This window comes from Rhinolophus sinicus, chromosome 1 (assembly GCF_057876585.1).
Source record: "Rhinolophus sinicus isolate RSI-liver-muscle chromosome 1, RSI-T2T, whole genome shotgun sequence".
NCBI lineage: Eukaryota > Metazoa > Chordata > Mammalia > Chiroptera > Rhinolophidae > Rhinolophus > Rhinolophus sinicus.
The window spans coordinates 205,377,201-205,394,177 of record NC_142501.1 but is presented as its reverse complement, the minus strand read 5'-3'; the positions used below and the strand labels follow the sequence as shown (position 1 = coordinate 205,394,177).

General features: G+C 42.7%; 1 protein-coding gene across 12 annotated transcripts in view; it reads right to left on the bottom strand.

Moving 5' to 3' along the window:
• Positions 1-3,651: 3,651 nt before the first annotated feature.
• Positions 3,652-16,977, bottom strand: part of LDB2 (LIM domain binding 2) — a 353,147-nt gene continuing 339,821 nt past the window's right edge. For 2 of the 12 annotated variants that reach the window (XM_088792730.1, XM_088792741.1), the window contains 3 exons: positions 13,003-13,126; positions 10,623-10,774; positions 3,652-4,999 (listed from right to left, as the gene is read on the bottom strand). In XM_088792730.1, the coding sequence (XP_088648856.1) occupies positions 4,769-4,999; positions 10,623-10,774; positions 13,003-13,126 (507 nt within the window). In that variant the 3' untranslated portion in view covers positions 3,652-4,768. Of the gene's footprint in view, positions 5,259-7,965; positions 8,112-10,622; positions 10,775-13,002; positions 13,127-16,977 lie in introns of all 12 variants that reach the window. The other 10 variants (XM_088792752.1, XM_088792758.1, XM_088792759.1 and 7 more) reach the window with 10 other exon arrangements.

The following is a 16,977-nucleotide window of genomic DNA, read 5'->3' as shown; positions in this document are numbered from 1 at the left end:
AGTATTACAAGGAAAGTTAGAGGGACTTCTTTAAAACGGGTATGTGTGTGTGTGGGGGGCATCAAAATTATAAATAATAAAATGGCAATAGCTATGTATCTATCAATTACTTTCAATGTAAATGGATTAAATACTCCAATCAAAAGACATAGGAGGGCTGAATGGATGAGAAAGCAAAACCCTTACATCTGTTATCTACAAGCAATTCATTTCAGATTGAAAGACACAGACAGAAAGAAAGGAATAGAAAAAGATATTTCATGAAAATGAAAACACACACACACAAAAGCTGCAATAGCGATACTTATACCACACAAAACAGACTTCAAAACAAAGGCTATAGAAAGAGACAATGAAGGATTCAGTAATCCCACTTCAGGGTATTTATCTGAAGAAGCCCAAAATTCTACTTTGAGGAGATGTGTGCATTGTGTGTATATGTTCATTGTGGCATCATTTACAATGGCCACGATGTGGAGGCAGCCTAGGTGTCCATTGATGGACGAATGGATAAAAAGGAGGTGGCACATATATACACTGGAATATTGCTCGACCATGGAAGGGAAGGGGTTCTTGCCATCTGTGGTGGCATGGATAGATCTGGAGGGTACTATGCTGAGTGGAGTGTCAGACAGAGAAAGACAAATGCAATGTGATTTCATTTATATGTGGAATCTAAAGAACAAATAAACAAACAAAACAGAAAAAAACTCAGATACAGAAAACATTTTAATGGTTGCTAGATGGGAGGGGGTTGAGGGTGTGGGTGAAAAAAGTGGAATAGATTAAGAAGTACAAATTGGTTGTTACAAAGTCGTTATGGGGATGTAGGGTATAGCGTAAGGAATATAGTCAATAATATTGTAATAACTATGTACGGTGTCAGGTTGGTACTAGATTTGTTGGGGTAATAAATGGGGGAGGGTTGGGGACAGGGTGAAAAAAGTGAAGGGATTAAGAAGTATAAATTGGTAGTTATAATATAATCATGGTTATAAATAAAGCACAGGGAATATAGTCACTGACATGGTAATAACTATGTATAGTGCCAGGTATGTACTAGACTAGTCAGGGGATCACTTCTTAAATTATATAAATATCTAACCACTATGCTGTACACATGAAATTAATATAAAATGATATTGAATGTCAAGTGTAATTAAAAATTAAGAAGTGGGGAGGTGAAGGAGAATAAGAGGTCCAAATTTCTAGATATAAAACAAATAAGTCATGGGGATATAATGTACAGCATAGGAAACATTGTCAATAATATTGTGCTAGCATGGTATGGTGTCAGATGGTTGCTCACTTCTTTAGGTATGTAAATGTTGAATAACTGTGGTGTACCCTTGAAACAAATATTGTATGCTAGCTATATTTTAAATAAAATATTAAAAAAAAAAAACTTGTAAGGGAAGTACTAAGGTAGAAGCAAGGGCCCCAGGGGGACCAATAGACTGATCAGAGCTGGGGAGGCATCTCAGTGGATGTGAGAATCAGGCTGGGCTTTTAAAGATGAATAGTTTTGGTTATGTAAGAAGGTGGGGGACGGCATTATGAGGGAAAAACATATACAAAGACACATGTATGTATACAGCACTTGGTGTATTTAGGAAATTGGGGAGAGTCTAGGGAGATGGTAAATCAGGTACGAGTGGGAAGGGGCTAAAGATACAACTGTAAGGTAAGTGAGGACCAGGCCGTGAACTGTGCTGGCTATTGAAGATGTTTGTTTCCAAAGATGGCCGCCATCAATTCCTCCCCTCTCTATAGGCACTTGCTATTTGTTCATCAAGGAGAGGTATCTATGCTTCTAGGCCTTGAATGTGGGCTGCGTGGATGGATAGCATAGATGAGAAGTGACGCTTCTTCTGTTCTAGGCACTGGTGAGTTGCATTTCTCCTCCCCTGGGATGCTGGCTCTTGGAACACTCCTTCTCAGAACCCAACTATCATTATGTAAGAACCCCATGGAGAAGCTGCTCCAGTCCACAACCCTGGCTACACACCTACCCAATAGCCAGCAATGTCAGTGCACCATCTTGGATGTCCAGCCCTGTCGAGCCTCTGATGACTCAGCCAGTAGAATATGAGCCCCTCAGAGCTGACCATCTGTCAGAGACCAGCGGGTTCTTAGAATGGTAACTAACAATAATAAATTGTCCCCTTGAGTCTCTAAGTTTGGGGTTGATTTGCTACACAGCAGTAGATAACTGGATCAGGTGTCAAACAAATTGTCCTGGGCATCTTCTGTAATGACTGAGCTTTGATGACTTTAAAGAACTGATAAAAGAAAACCAAAGTCAGTGAGGTGGGGTTGGGCATAACGAAGTTCTCTTAGCAGTCCCCGGGAAGCAGTAAGTAGCTGTTTCCCTATAATTCCTTTGACTGTTACTATTGTACTGCACATTTTCCTTAAAATGCTAATAATTTAGGGAAGCAGGTGAAGTTCTATAAAGATCAAAGATCCAGGCTTTGTAGTCAACACAGATTCAAATTAAGATCTCAACTGTGTCACCCATGAGCTATGAGATGGGGAGAGTCACTGAATGGGGTACACCAGCCCCAATGCCCTTGCTGAGATCAGCACACCCATATCAAGATGCTATGACTGTTGCCTTCCAGTTGCCTCCTCTCTGCAGAAATGCCCTCGGCTGATGGAAGCCGTGCTGCTGTGAAGGTTACAATCCCCTGCGTACGGTGGCGATGGCCCCAGCCAACGATTGATTGGTACAGGTGCACAAGACTCTGGTGGCGTAGCTCAGGGGAGAGGATGACTCTGCAGCAACATCTGGGCTCCGAGCCTCTCCCTATGGACCAGGCCCAGGAAATAGACTACTTGAGTGCACAGCTTTTCTAGGCTTTCCCCCTTTTCCTATCCTGCTCCCTCCACTCCCTTAAAGTTTTATTGTTGTTTTTTTCCCTGAAGAACATGCTCTCTATAAATCTCATGCCCCTTAATCCTGGTCTCAGGTTCTGTTTCTGGGAATCCCAACCTAAGACACGTGTCCTCCTTTCACTTCTCCTTTTCAAACCCCTCTGTCCAGAATTTGCTGATAAATTAAAATTGCCTGGTGCTTAATACACACTCAATAAGTGAGAGCAGATTTCCTCTAGCATCCTCCTCGTTGGTACAAAGTGGAAAAATAGGAGGGAAATAGACAAAAAAGTACTCAAGTGAATGTTCCATATCCTCCGTATAGCAAAGCCTTTAGCAAATAAATAAATAAATAAATAAATAAATAAATAAATAATAATAATAAAAAAAGCAAGTGAGGCATTGATTTTTAAAAATGGGGATCTTCATGCCTCCTCTGTGGAGTTGTGAGGATTAGCTGAAACAGAGTTGCTTAGGAAGCATCCAGCGAGTGGAAGCCACTGCTCTTCTCTCTGGCCAGCTCCAGGAGTACAGGCCAGACCCTGCTTACTCGTTGTATCCTCGGCCAGCACTGTGCCCCACGCAGAGAAAGCACTCCTGTGTCTGCCCAAGAAAATTGTAGTGAGCGGATAAAGAAACCTTACTTCATAAAAGATGGCACAGGTTGTACAATTCCACTCCATTTGGAGTCTGGGCGATAAATCCAAGTTTAATACTTTGCTTAATTGTGGGCAGATTTCGCTGCCGATGCTCACAAACAGCCAGACTCACTGCTTTGGTCGTTAACACAGTTTATTATTGGCACACTTATCAGTAAAGCATACATAAAATACAGCTGTTTTATAACACACGGAGCCACTGTGTCTTTACATGTGTAGAGGAACATATTAATATGCAAATGGAAAAATTAGTTCTCTTATAAAGTTTCACATAAATACACTGGTATTGCCCCCAAAGAAAAATCCCCATAAAAGAACCAGATGAGGGCTTTACAAAATATCATACAAGAAATATACGATGAAAAGAAACAACAGTCAACTCAGATACAATAAAAAACACAAAGAGTTTCAGATTTATTAAACTGCCCACAAAAATAATGGATTACATGGCTTGAAAATATTTGGATCAACAGCAATTTTATAAATGCATAAATCCTCAAGGGGCCAAGCGCATTTCTTTACACAAAAATCTGCCTCGGCGTCTTTGATAACAAAAAGACATTTCTTGTTTCAGCACTCAGGCTCAATTGAACCAACTGGGGCTGGAGAACCAATTGACATTAGCTCGCTCATAAATTACCTTGCTGGTCCCTCTTAGCTGTTACCCAACGAAAGAAGAAGTGAAGGAAACAAAAAAGAGGTACATTTAAATTACTTTCCAAAAGCTGATTTTTTTTCTTTTCTTTTTTTACTGAAACAAGAAACTCTCAGATGCAAGTTGAAAAGCAGAAAATATTTTACAATATTAAAAAGTCATCTGTAGTTAGGTTCGGCATATAATGAGATCCTGAGCACTGAGGGCTTATGGACAATATGGCCTTCATTTGATGCAGGGAAAGGAAATGAACAAACCTGTGGTTAACACCATGCCAGGAGAAGCGCGAGCGTTCACTCTTGTTTTAATTACGATCAGTGCCAGTATGTGTGTTACCTGCGAAGGCCTCCCGGGAAGGGTCATGGGAATTTATTTAGAATGATCCTCTCAATTAGAAAAAAAATAAAATAAAATGAAACAAAGCAAAACAAAGAAACTCAGATCACTGTGGTTTAGAAACAGGTATTTGCGTGGGAAAGTACAATGCCTCTTCCTTGCTCTCCTGTAAGTAAGGATCTGAAAGAGGGAGTGTGTAACCCACGGGCCTCTGGACAGTGAGTTGTGGCACCCGTCAATCTTACTGGGAAGCCTGGGGCGGGGGGTTTTCTGATTTGGCCTCTTGGGTGGCGGGAGGTTTACTGTTCCACGGGCTGCTGTTCCCCAGGGCGGGTGAATTGTTGAAGTCTTCCTCGTCGTCCATGCCGTTGGCCGCATCATATTGCGTGTTTTCTAATCTAGTGATTAGTCTTTCGTCCTCGTCCCCAAACTCACCTCCCATCAGAGTTGGCTCTCCTACCACCATCACATCCTGTGAACAGCAGCTGACATTATTACAGGGAAACCTTGGGAGAGAGAAGCTCAGCTTAAAACACTAGTGGGAGGAGCTGGGGGATCTAGGACAGACACGCTCGTGTACTGTACACCGGGGTCAAGTCTCAATGTTGGGGGGCCGAGATGCATATTTGATTTCTACAGGAAATAAACATCGCCTCCTGATGTGTAACAACCACGCGAGTTTATGTCCTTAGTGCGCAGCCTGACACCGGAGAACGAGCAATGCTAGCAATCTGCAGAAATAAAAAAATGGATTTTTCAAAATTAAAAAAATCCACGCTTTTAACTTGCCGACATTGGGGACTTTTGAGAGGGCTGTGGAACCTTCTGCTGGGTGCTTTTCAATACCTCCGAAAATCTGCTACTTTTAGTTAAGGCCTCTGAATGGCTTTGGAAACTAGCAGCAAACATGGGTAAGATGCAATTCTGCAGTATTCACACAACCCGTTCCAAGTGGCATTTTCTCTGTCCCAAGGATGCTGTACATTTTAATTGAAGACAGAATCTCTCTTTTCTCTACTGAGCCAGGCCCTTTTATGCAGCCAATATCCTTGACATTCTGCTACTTAATTATGGTAATTAATTTAGGTAAAGTTTTCGATAAAAACAATGTTCACACTGATTTGACAATTTGCATAGCTAATTAAGTCATTAGCAAAAACCTGCTGATTGCCAACAAGCCCTGAATTTACCATCTGTTATTTCATGGTGCTTGTCACCTAGCCCCACACAGGCAACCCAGCCACCAATCTGGGCAGCAAAGAGAACCAGTCTGTCCAGCTGGTGCCATAAAAGGAAGATGAAGAGCGCTAATTATAATTACACTGATGAAGCTGGTAGTCATCAGAAATGGAAGCGTGCAAGAAGAATCCATCTAATCACTCCTTTAAGTACAAGTTGTCCTTCCACGCAGACAAGGAAGCCACCTACTGTAGCTGGAGCGTTGTGGGGGCCACTGCTGGAGCGACACGGGGATGGGGGAGAAGGGCGTATACACAGGCCACAGCTCCAGCCTCTTTGTTCAAAGGGGAGTCAATGGGGTTGGTAGGTGAGCTGGGCACGGGACAGGGACAGGACACCTGTCAGCTGGATACTGCTGGGCAGGCTCTGAGTAAGAGTCTACTTAAAATTGCAGTGACTCTGCAGGAAAGTGCCCAACTGGTCTCAGCCTCCGTGAGGCCAGGAGAAGCAGGACCGGGCCAGACGCTTTGGGAGATGTAAGGGTGCGTTCCCTGATATGGGGGCTAATTCGATGAAACACTTTGACAACTGGTCAAAAATGCACTTCACTGGAGCAAGGGGAAGCTTTCCTGGGGCAGGCAGCAGAGTACTGGCTATGGTCAGGAGAAGGTCCAGTGGACGCTGTAGGGCCCTTTGAGAATTTTGAAGGTGCCAATTGAACAAATCCCTTAATTACCAGCTGGTTTATTTGGGTATGGAAAACCTTGTTTGACTGATGCCTCTAGAATTATGGGGAGATAATCAATAGATTTCCAAACTGTGTTTTCTGGCTAACCACTCTTGGGATTTAATAAAAGTGATTTTAAAGAGCAATGTCCCAGATGAAGTAAATACCTAAAATATGAACTGGGGACACTCAGCAATGTAGGTACAGGCAGGATACTCAGCTGTGTGTTTCCAAGAATGTGTTTATTATGCAACGAAGAGCCAGACATAACACTGACATATAAAGGAGACTCATGAGGACTCGTGAGGTGAGATGCAAAAGACACAGGCTGTGACTGGCAAGAAGGCCAACAGGATTTTTGATGGAAAGTGTCCTCCACAGAGATGCGAACATTATTGGTTAGCCAGGACAGCTGCCACCTGACTCCTGGGGGTGTTCAGGATAAAAAAGTGTCACTTAGTTACAGGCAATTAGGAGGCTGTGCTTGTGATCAGGACCAAAGGTCGGTGGAAAGAATAGGGGGAGATTAAGCAGAGGATGACATGAGGGTTAATCCGATTTCACGACTTGTGTGCAGCACACTTTGAAGGGCTTGGAAAACTCATGCGCAAGATGTCACCGAGCAGAAGGATGTTAGAGCCACCCACGTGGGTGTGCATTAGTATTGTGAGTCTAAGGTCACCCAGAGAGGTTGACAGAGCGTGAGGAGGCAAGCATAATTTGGAAAAAGAGGAGAAAAATAAGAAGCCAACTAAGCGTGATATTAGAAAAAAGTTCCCAACACTTCCAGATGCCTTCATTGTATCAGAAAATAACAGTCATTCAAGAAAAGTGCTATGAAAACAGTGATTTGAATCACATCAAATGGGGCTGATATAAACTTGGAATATGTGTGGTGGATCTTTGTTCTAGAAGCAGCTGGAAAAGATGCCCAGGCATAGATAGTTTTAAGCATCCTAAATTTCAAAGAGATGACACATTTGCCTTACTTATTATAAAAAATATCCTTAGCCAGACATGTAATCATGTGTGTACGTGTGTGTGTGGGAGTAATTAATAGATGGCAAGCTATAAGAGAGAGGTGTGCTAAGGACTTCATCTGCACATAAATACTTAAGGCCACTTATACTATTATTCACAGGTCTCACCCTGGTTCTTCCAAACCTCTGGCCTAGGATAGTGGAGCCCTGCTCAGGCAGTGAGATGGGTTATCCTCACACAAAGTGAATGGAGACAACGCACATTCTGGGCTGCCTCTAACTAGAGGGTGTTGGTGTCATTTCCCCCACCCCCCACATCTTTATAAACCCCACCCCCCGACATTCAAAGTGGTAGCGAGAGTGCATTTCCTTCCCATCTCTGCTATCTGTGTGTCCCACAGGAGGCGATACTGGTCCATCTCAGAGTAACCCATATGCCCTCGGCTCCCCACGAGGCAGACCTCTGCTCCTCACTGGAGGCCGTCAGGTGCCACCAGCTCTGCCCATGTCACCTCTGCTCACTAATCAATCCCCCGTGCAAGGACCACCAACCTCTGAGGAGGACTGGAAGTGACTCCTTTCAGGGCCCCTCAATGCTTCTCCTTAAATTGGCCAGAAGGGGTCACTGCTGTTGAATGACACAGGTCTCCATCCCTCCCAGGGTTGAGGCTGCAGTGCGGGATGGCTCCTAGCCCCTGCTCATGGAGTGAGAAGCAGAATCCAAGAATTAAACCCTAGTCCTCGCCAGACAAACCCACTGCTGCCACGGCAGCCACGCGTACCACAGCTGTGGTCATGGTGGCACGCCAAACCTGTTCAACATGCCATTGGACGAGGCAGCCATGCCTGCAGATCGCATTTCTATTTAAACAGTCAAATCGTGCTGGTAATTCAGGAAACAGGGTTAAAAGATGTGGTCACTACAAGCTGACGCTTATCATTTAACGTCCGCTCAACTGGAGTATACACAGAAGTTGGCACGTTCTTCTAACCTGGTTGTCTTCCCTGCCTCTCTTGACCCTCTGTAAGTTTCACTTAATTAAAACATGTTTAATTGCATGGTGTGGGGACAGTGCTGAAATTCTACTCTCACTTTCGAGTGGTGCCTTGTTCTCACAAAGTCCAAAGGGTCTCAACTCATTAAAGAACCTCTCGACACAGGAATCTTCCACTAAGATTCCGTTGTTGGGCTGGAGGACAGGAGCATAATGGAGGAGAACGAACTATGTGCTCTTTAAAATAAAACTGAAATGACTGACTAAGCCACATATGTCAAAATACACGACATGTATGATGCTATTCTACACCTGTGGCAGGCATCACTAATGAATGGCCTACCAAACCCAGTCTAGGTTTCAGAATAACTTCTCAACTCTGTACCCTGAGCTGACACCAGGAGACTGAGCTGCCAGGAGAGAGGAAATCTCTTTGCCGTCCCTCAATTATATATTGAGCTTTTCATTATCAGGTCTGGGTCTTCTTTTTTTTTTTTTTTTAAATCTTGGTATCACCCAACCTGGTATAGTGTGGGGCACATAGTAGGCGCTCAGAAAACGTTTGTTGAACTGATCTGAATTATTGCAGCCACTGTGTCTTTGAACAGAATTCTCTGGAATGCACTTTCCTCATTTGTTAGAGGGGACTAACAAATGTTAGTTGCTGAAACTCCAGGATTAGATGAATAAATGGGCTACTTGTGTGCACTTTGGGGGTTGATTTATTTATACCAGGCCATTTTCTCTATGCATTTTCCAATTTAACTAGGAGTGGGCAAAATTTATTGGTACCTTAATAAAAATGTTCTGTTTTTCTCCTTTGATATATATATTTTTCCTGACTCTTTAGGGGTGATAGCCCAGTTCAAAAACCAGAGGTGACTCTGGCATTACTTAAGGACTATAATTCCTAGTGGTCTTAAAATAAAATAGTACCTCGCCCCCAGGCTGGCCACTCTCTCCATGACTCTTTCTAAGGGATGAAAACCTCACCCTCGGTTCTATGGAGGACAGGAGAATCCCAGTGGCTGAGGTAATTCTCAGGTACTGATGGGGTTGGTTTTAGCCAAAGAAAACTGACCAATGGAAAGTGAGTAAGAATGGGTGGGGGACAAATTTGAAAGACACATTTAGAAGAGAAGAATCCCCATGAAAGAAAGGCCCACTCTCACATGGAGAGAGCTGGAGCAGAATCAGAACACGAAGAGTGAGGGCAACAGACCAAGAGGAAAAAAAAGGGAGAAAGAGGAAAAAGATGAACTTATATTGATTGTGGGAAGTAACAGGAAATAGGGCACATTTCCGAAGACATGGTATCTGGAGGATATCCATGAAGCACCATGAAAGTGTCAGGATTGAAACAGTCAAATGCCTGCTGAAGGGTGATGTGACAAAGGCAGCAGAGAAGGACAACCCACACGTAATTGTGGGGAGGGGGGCGAGAACAAACAACAATGCTTAAAGGAACATGAAAATTTAAAAGCGATAAATGGTCTAAATTAGGCAGAAGAGACAGACTGGGGAAGAAATAATAGGGATGAGGAAAGTTCCTGCACACTTTACACTATTTGGGGACACCCCTCAGCTGTCAGCTTTGCAAATCCCCTACCAAGTGGCCCCATTTCCTTTGTCAAGACTCAGAAATGAAAGAAAGGGGTCCAGAGGTCAAGAAAGTAGAGACCAAACCAGAGGCTGACCCCCCCTCGAGCTAATGAAAAGGGTAAAGTGAAACCCACTAAGCTGCACTTTTAATGGCTGCGAGTTAATCACCAGAGTCTTGAAATAAGAGGGGTGCCCATGTCGGGACGGCCCAGTCAGATAACAATGAGGAGCCTCAGTGCCAGGAGCTAGTTTCCAGTGCAGCACGGGGTCCCCGGTGATGGTGCCGGGAGCCCCTTACATGCCACCAGGCACACTGCTAAGTGATATTTTAATTAAACCCTAAGTGACATATCTCCTGTCTGTGACTCTGACAGCTTTTTAATTCAGGTCCCATTGCAGCACAGACTCTTAATATTCCTTTCTAATTCCCAGTTGGCAGGAGAAGGTTTCCATGGCAGTTCCTCCCTCCCATCCCAACCCTGGTCCCTGCCTTACCCTCCGCCATCCCACCCCACCCAGAATGTATTTGCAGCTACAAGAGACTTTAACATGGGCCCCTGGAATTGGCAGACGGGCAAAGGCAGGATTTCCTAAAAGGAAAGTGAGACTTACAGGTACCTGACTGGACAGACTCAGGTTTGCGGCCGGTGTTTTCTTCTTGCTGCCAGTACTGTTTGCATTGGTCCCAGCACTGCTGTTGGAAGTGCTGCTGGTGGAGTTTTTCCTTTTTCTCCGTTTAGTTGTCGGTTGCCTTGTGGGTTCTGCTGCAATATTGAAAATGGAAGGAGATCAGTTATAGGGCAACCTTCAGATACCGTCCCTCTGATGAAGCTGTTTTCGTACATGAAAAACAGGAGACTCTACATTTTTCCTTTTTTTGGCTTTGCAAAAAATGAAGAGAGAAAGTCGTTGGCTTCTATTTGGCACAAAATGTGTGCAAATCTTTTCTTTTGTGTCTAGGTAAAATGATATGTATTTAATTGTTCTTTTTAATTTCATATATAGTAAGTTGGAAATGGCAGGTAAGAGCATCTTTTATCTTAACCCTATTCTAGATGCAACTGTGATGGAGAGAAGGTAAGCCAGGACCATACTGGAATGAAGTGAAGAGGGTCTTGTAGCATTTTCTTTAAATATGTCTGCTGCTTCTGAGGGAAAATTTGGGGGTGGGGTGGGGGTATCTCCTTTAAGGCTCATTTCAAAGAGCACTTATTCCACCAAGGTATCCCTGACTTTTGATGGAAAAGAGGAGGATTATGTTCCCATTTCATATCATTTATTTTTCTTTCATAAATATTTTGTCTAGTATGTTCAAAGATTTTCATCAAAGGGCCCAACATCTCTATCATAGAGAATTATGGGTGCTTATTCTGAAAGTTGTAGAAACAAGGGAATAGAATTGTTTCAGCTCATGAGGTTCAAGAAGAGCGGAGAACCACATTCTAAAGTCAAGACAAGAGCCAGGTTTCCCTTGACAAACACTTCTTCCTTCGACCTCCAGAACTGAAATCTGATACTTTTTTTGATAGCTGTATTTTCTTCATGAAATGTGGGGGAAACGTATTTAAATTAAATGCTCTGGATTACTTCCATTGATAGTAGGTAGCTATGGTAATAGAGTCATGAATTTTGGAGATATAAAAACCTATTGTGACACAGGCCCCCTTCACTGATTAGTTATGAGACTGACTTTGGCAAACTTAAATGTCGGGCCCCATTGTATACAATGGGAATAACAATAAATGCCTCATAAAGTTATTGTGAGGATTCAATCAGAGAATGGAAGTTCTGTGAGGGCTGCAACTGTGCCTTTCATTCAGTGTTGTACCCTCAGTGGGTAGAGCAGTGCCTGGCACCTAGTAGGGGCTCAATAAATAACTGTTGAATGAATGACTGAATTAATGAATAATATATGAATTATAGACGCATATGTTGGAAAGTCTGGGTGCTCAAAGCATTAAGTGAGTGGAATATATTTTTTCCATAAAGTCTTACTGCTATTGAAAGAGAAAATGAGGCCAACTTAAGCCTCATTTAAGCACATGCAATATATTTGAAAAATAATGTTCTAAACGTCTAAAATTACCCTAAGATGGGGACACAACTATTCTACGTCAAATCATGCTCATTTTCGCAGGTTTCTAAATATGTATTTTGTGACATCTGTTATATACATTTTATGTAAAACCTTTGGCTGATTTCCAGCAAAAGGTGACCATTATATTTTGTGATTCAGAAAGCTATGTGCCTCGTGTTAATAATTACTCTTTATAAAAATATTTTTTTAGCGAATGGATACAGTTTGCTTTTATGATCAATGAGGCTCTACACATGCCTGGGAGTAAAAATGTATCAGATAGAAAGACAATTAATGATGACTAAAGCAGTAATTTCAGAACCCCAGCAGGAGACTACAGTGTCTACACTGCATTCTGGGGAAGTAAGGGGCTGGGACCTACTATACTTTCTCTTCATGATCAGAGGATCCTTTGATGTTATATATCTTAAAAAACAGAAAAAAAAAATTTCCTTCTTTCCTTCCTTCCTTCTCTTCTCCCTCACTCCCTCCCTCTTTTTCCCCATCCTTTTCATAATTTCATTCATTTCATAAAAAAGGAAACAAACAAAATAACAGGAAGCCATGAGAAGACAACAGTCTTGTCTAGTGGAACAACCACTGAACTGAGATAGGAAACCTTGGTTCTGATTGCAGCTTTGCCAATGATCTTCTTAGTAACATAAATCAATCAGTTTACGTCTGTGCATTGCAGGTTGTAATCTGGCAAGTGAGGAGACTGTAGTCAGTGACTCCTAAGCATGTCTGCCCTTTCCAAGTTCAGCGCCTCTAAGCCCAAAATCCTGGTCAGAGTATGCCTAATAAACAACTTTCTCTGACAAAGTTAAGATCACTTTCTTCCTTTTCACATCACCTCATCCCCAGAAGAAGCCTCAGAAAATGCATTTAGAGCAAGAGTGAAGAACAAGGTCGTACCTGGCGGCGCCACCATCCGCTGCCACTTCTGAAACAAGCAGGTCTTCAGGCAGTCTCGTGGACTGAGGTTGTAAGTTTTATGTCTCGACATCAGTTCCTGCATTGGCTCCAGTATTACACACAACTGCAGAGTTCAAAGACACGGCTGTTTCACTACTTGATAGTATTATTTGCAATAAATAATGTTAACAGCTGAAATCAATTAGCAAGCTTCAGGGTACTTTCCTTTTTACCCCTGGTTTTCATTTTCTCTATACAAGTTTGGAGGAAAATAAAAATTACCAGCATTTGATAAGGCCTATTTAACTTACTCTCATTTATAATATCATATTATATGATTTACACACACGTGTGCACACGTACACACACACACACACACACTGTACAATGGCTGGGTGGATACATGTAGCTCTATTCTGAAATCAAACGATTCTCTCTGGTTAAAGAACAAAGCTCTCTGACATGTGGCACAGCACGCTCTGATGTCTATTCTGGTTTCTGCTGTTGTTCCAGTTTGTGCCACCACACGTTGTGAGTTATAATACTATTTATGTAGACTACAGGGCAGTGAAAGGCATTGTTCACATTTGGGAGAGCAAAGTGGCAACTGCAGGTACTTTTTGATCCTACTTCTTACAAAGGCCCATGATGAACACTTTTATTTTTATCCGTGTGCTCATTTGTATTTTACACACGATGATAACGTCAATAACATATGCCGACCTCCATTCAGTGTGTGAGCTTTTTCTGTGATTCTGCACATGGCCACCTTCTTCCTTCCTTTGGTTAGATTTTTCAGCTTTACTTTGGTTCAAGACATCTGATGACAAAGATTAATGAATGCAACAAGAAGGTAAATTCATTTAGGATTGCCTTGGACTTTTCGGAATTCCTTTTCAGTTGGAATCTTATCAGAATACTGCTGCATGAAGAATATCTAAGGGGACAAAGACCACAGCTTGGAATGAGGCATCCATCTCTGCTGTAATTACACTGATATAAATATTGGCAATGCACCTTCTCACGTGGAAAAACATCATTTTATTATAAAAGGCAGATGTGCAATCTTCACCTTCATCGGCCCATGTCTACCCTGTTCACTTTTTTTCCATTCTTCACCTTGAGTATTTCCCTCGAGATCACATGCTTTTTGTCCACTGGGTCCTCTCTACCTGAGATTCTTCCCTCCCCCCTTTCTGGCTAAGACCCACTTATCTTTGAAGACAAGTTATTTCTTCTGTTACGTCTACCTCCCTGGGCTGTGCACCTCTCCCGTGCAGGATGAGTTACGTTCCTCTCTACAGTTCTCCCACAGCACCCAGCCCTTTTCTACTCTATGAACTTACTCATCCATGCTTTGTAACCATCTGCTTCCAAATCTGTCTTTTCCACTTGACCTTGAACTCTGTGAATGCTGAGAATGTGTCTTTTATCTCTGTGTTCCTAGGCTTGGCTCAAATGAATGGATACATTTAAGGAGTGATGCTTAGAAAGACTGGAGGATCTTTCTATGCCAATGTTCCTCAAATTATTCTCTAAGAAACACTTCCATCAGAACCAAATGAACTGGTTATTAAAAGCACAGACTTCCAGGTTCTGCCCTTTCTGTTTCACTGGGTCTGGAGGTGGGGCCCTGACTCCCATTTTGAAAAAACATACTCCTAGCTAATTCTGATAAATCCTAATCAAGTTTGAGGTCCACTGTCCTACAGAGGCTGGGCTTTAGGGTAGATAAATATAAACAGCAAGACATGTACAAATCCCATGTTTTTCACCTTCTTATTCCGCTCCCGCCCATGCCTTTCTTGCCTCTCAAGTCTACCTTCGGTAATCAAGATTACATTGACACAGAAAAATCCCTCAGTTCCTTTTACCTACCAATGATCTAAACTTTGCTCAAAACCCACAACCCCATTTAAGGGCCAGCTGCAATCTTCTTCCATTTGCAGATTCTCTGGAAGAAGAGAGAAAGATTTTCAAGACTGAACAACACAAGTACAACTGGAGCTAAACAGACAAAGCCACCCTACAACCCTGGTGAATGAGGCTGTGAAGTCCTGAGCTCTGGGTTAGTTAGGATGTACCTTCAATCTTGCCTATCTTGCCGCTCACCTTGGACTCCTTTTTGAAATCTAAATTGTTAGTAAGGGAGAAACTGTGAGAGAAAGTGGATTACCGTGTGATTAACGCCACACTCCAACACTGTGAAAACTCTGTGAGTGTATTCCTCTGGAAGAACCCCTTGCTGGAAATCCAAGTGTGCACAAGCTACACACAAGCACCAGTCTTCCTTGGTCACTGATGCTCACCAGACCAAACAGTGGAGGACTCCACAATCATCTCTACAGATGGAGCTTAGAATGGATTATCCATCAAAGAAGAACCACTGCTAGATTCAGACAGGGTCGGACAACATTTGCATCTATGATTAAGCTAGGACAGTAAGACACACATTCAGAGGAATTCTAAGGTCTGCGAAAACATATTTTTTTTTTTTATTAAACAAAAGTTAAAAAGGTTTTCAAACCATTTACTTTTGGTCTATTTCCCATTTTTGAAATATGAGCTCACAACGGATGTAAAATGCATGGGTGGAATGGGACAAGCATGGACTCAGAAGCCAGGGGATCCACATGTGGATTTTGACTGTGTCATTCGGTATGTGTCTCTGGGTAAGCCTCTTAATAATGTTGGGTCTCAGTTTCACCGGTAAAACAATGCCCGTTTTGTATACTGCTGTGAGAATTTGAGATATTATGTCCAACACAGGAGTTCAACAAACAGTAGAAGTTATGCTTATACATTAGCAAGCACAGCGCTGGTTGCCAAACAAACCACCTTTCTATTATTTTCAATCAAAGGCATTTATTGAGCTCCCTCATAAGTGTCAATGCACTCTGCTCAGGTGCTGGGGGCATAATGGTGACACTGACACAATCTATGCCCTCAAAGAATGTTCAGCCCCCTTACAAATGACGTAAGCATATGAAGAAAACTACTCTGTGTTTTATACTTCAGCGTCTCAGGAAATCACACCTTTCTGAAGCAAATATTTACTCTCATTATGTAACAAGTTAGATGGTAAAGATGACCCCTTTGGACCTAGAAAGGGCTATGAGTACGGAACCTGCTAGGAAATGGGAGAGTTGCATTTATTGTGAGAACCCAGGAGCTCATTATCTTTCTTTTCCCCAGTACCTTCCTTTGTGGGTTTTTTTTTCAGATGCTAATCCTCAGGATTTATCCTTTCCCCTTTAATGTAAAAATATCTTCCCATCTCTATAACCCAGCCCAAAGGAATTTATGTCTCTGAATACTAATCAGGAATCCCCAAAGGCATTTTTCTTCCAGTGGAGGCTTCCAGGCTGGAGGCAGTCTTTCCCTTACTCACGTAAGCGAAGGAGCCTTCCGCTTTCTGCTGTGGAGCTGCAGTGGTTTTGCTGGGCTGCGTGCTGTAGGTGGCAGAACTCGCTCAGACAAGAGCCTGCCTTCTCCAGCAGCAAGCCAGGGCACGGGCAATAAATAGCCGAGGCCTGGGGCGTTATGAAATGAGTTGAGGAAGACTGTGGGGGAGTGGATTCCCACAGTCACCGCCAAGTCCTTCTGGAGCCAGGATTCCTGCTCTCCCTGAGGTCTCAGACCCCCTTGAGAATCTGAAGAACGCTCTGCAGCCTGTCTTTCCAATTTTGTATAGATTATCTGGAGGTTTATGAACCCTCTATCCCTTCATCCATTGACTCTAGGTAAAGAGTCCTATTTGTAATAAGTAGGAACCAGGCTACAATATGCCTTTTCCCCTAACACACACACACACACACACACACACACACCCACTCAAACACATATTAATGAAACTGAACACAAAACACAGGGTTCTTTGATGTTGAAGAATAATTTTAGCTGCAAAGTTGGGCCTGTTACAAAGTTGCCAGGGGACCAGTCCCTTTACCTGAGAAGGAGGCCACAGATGGCATA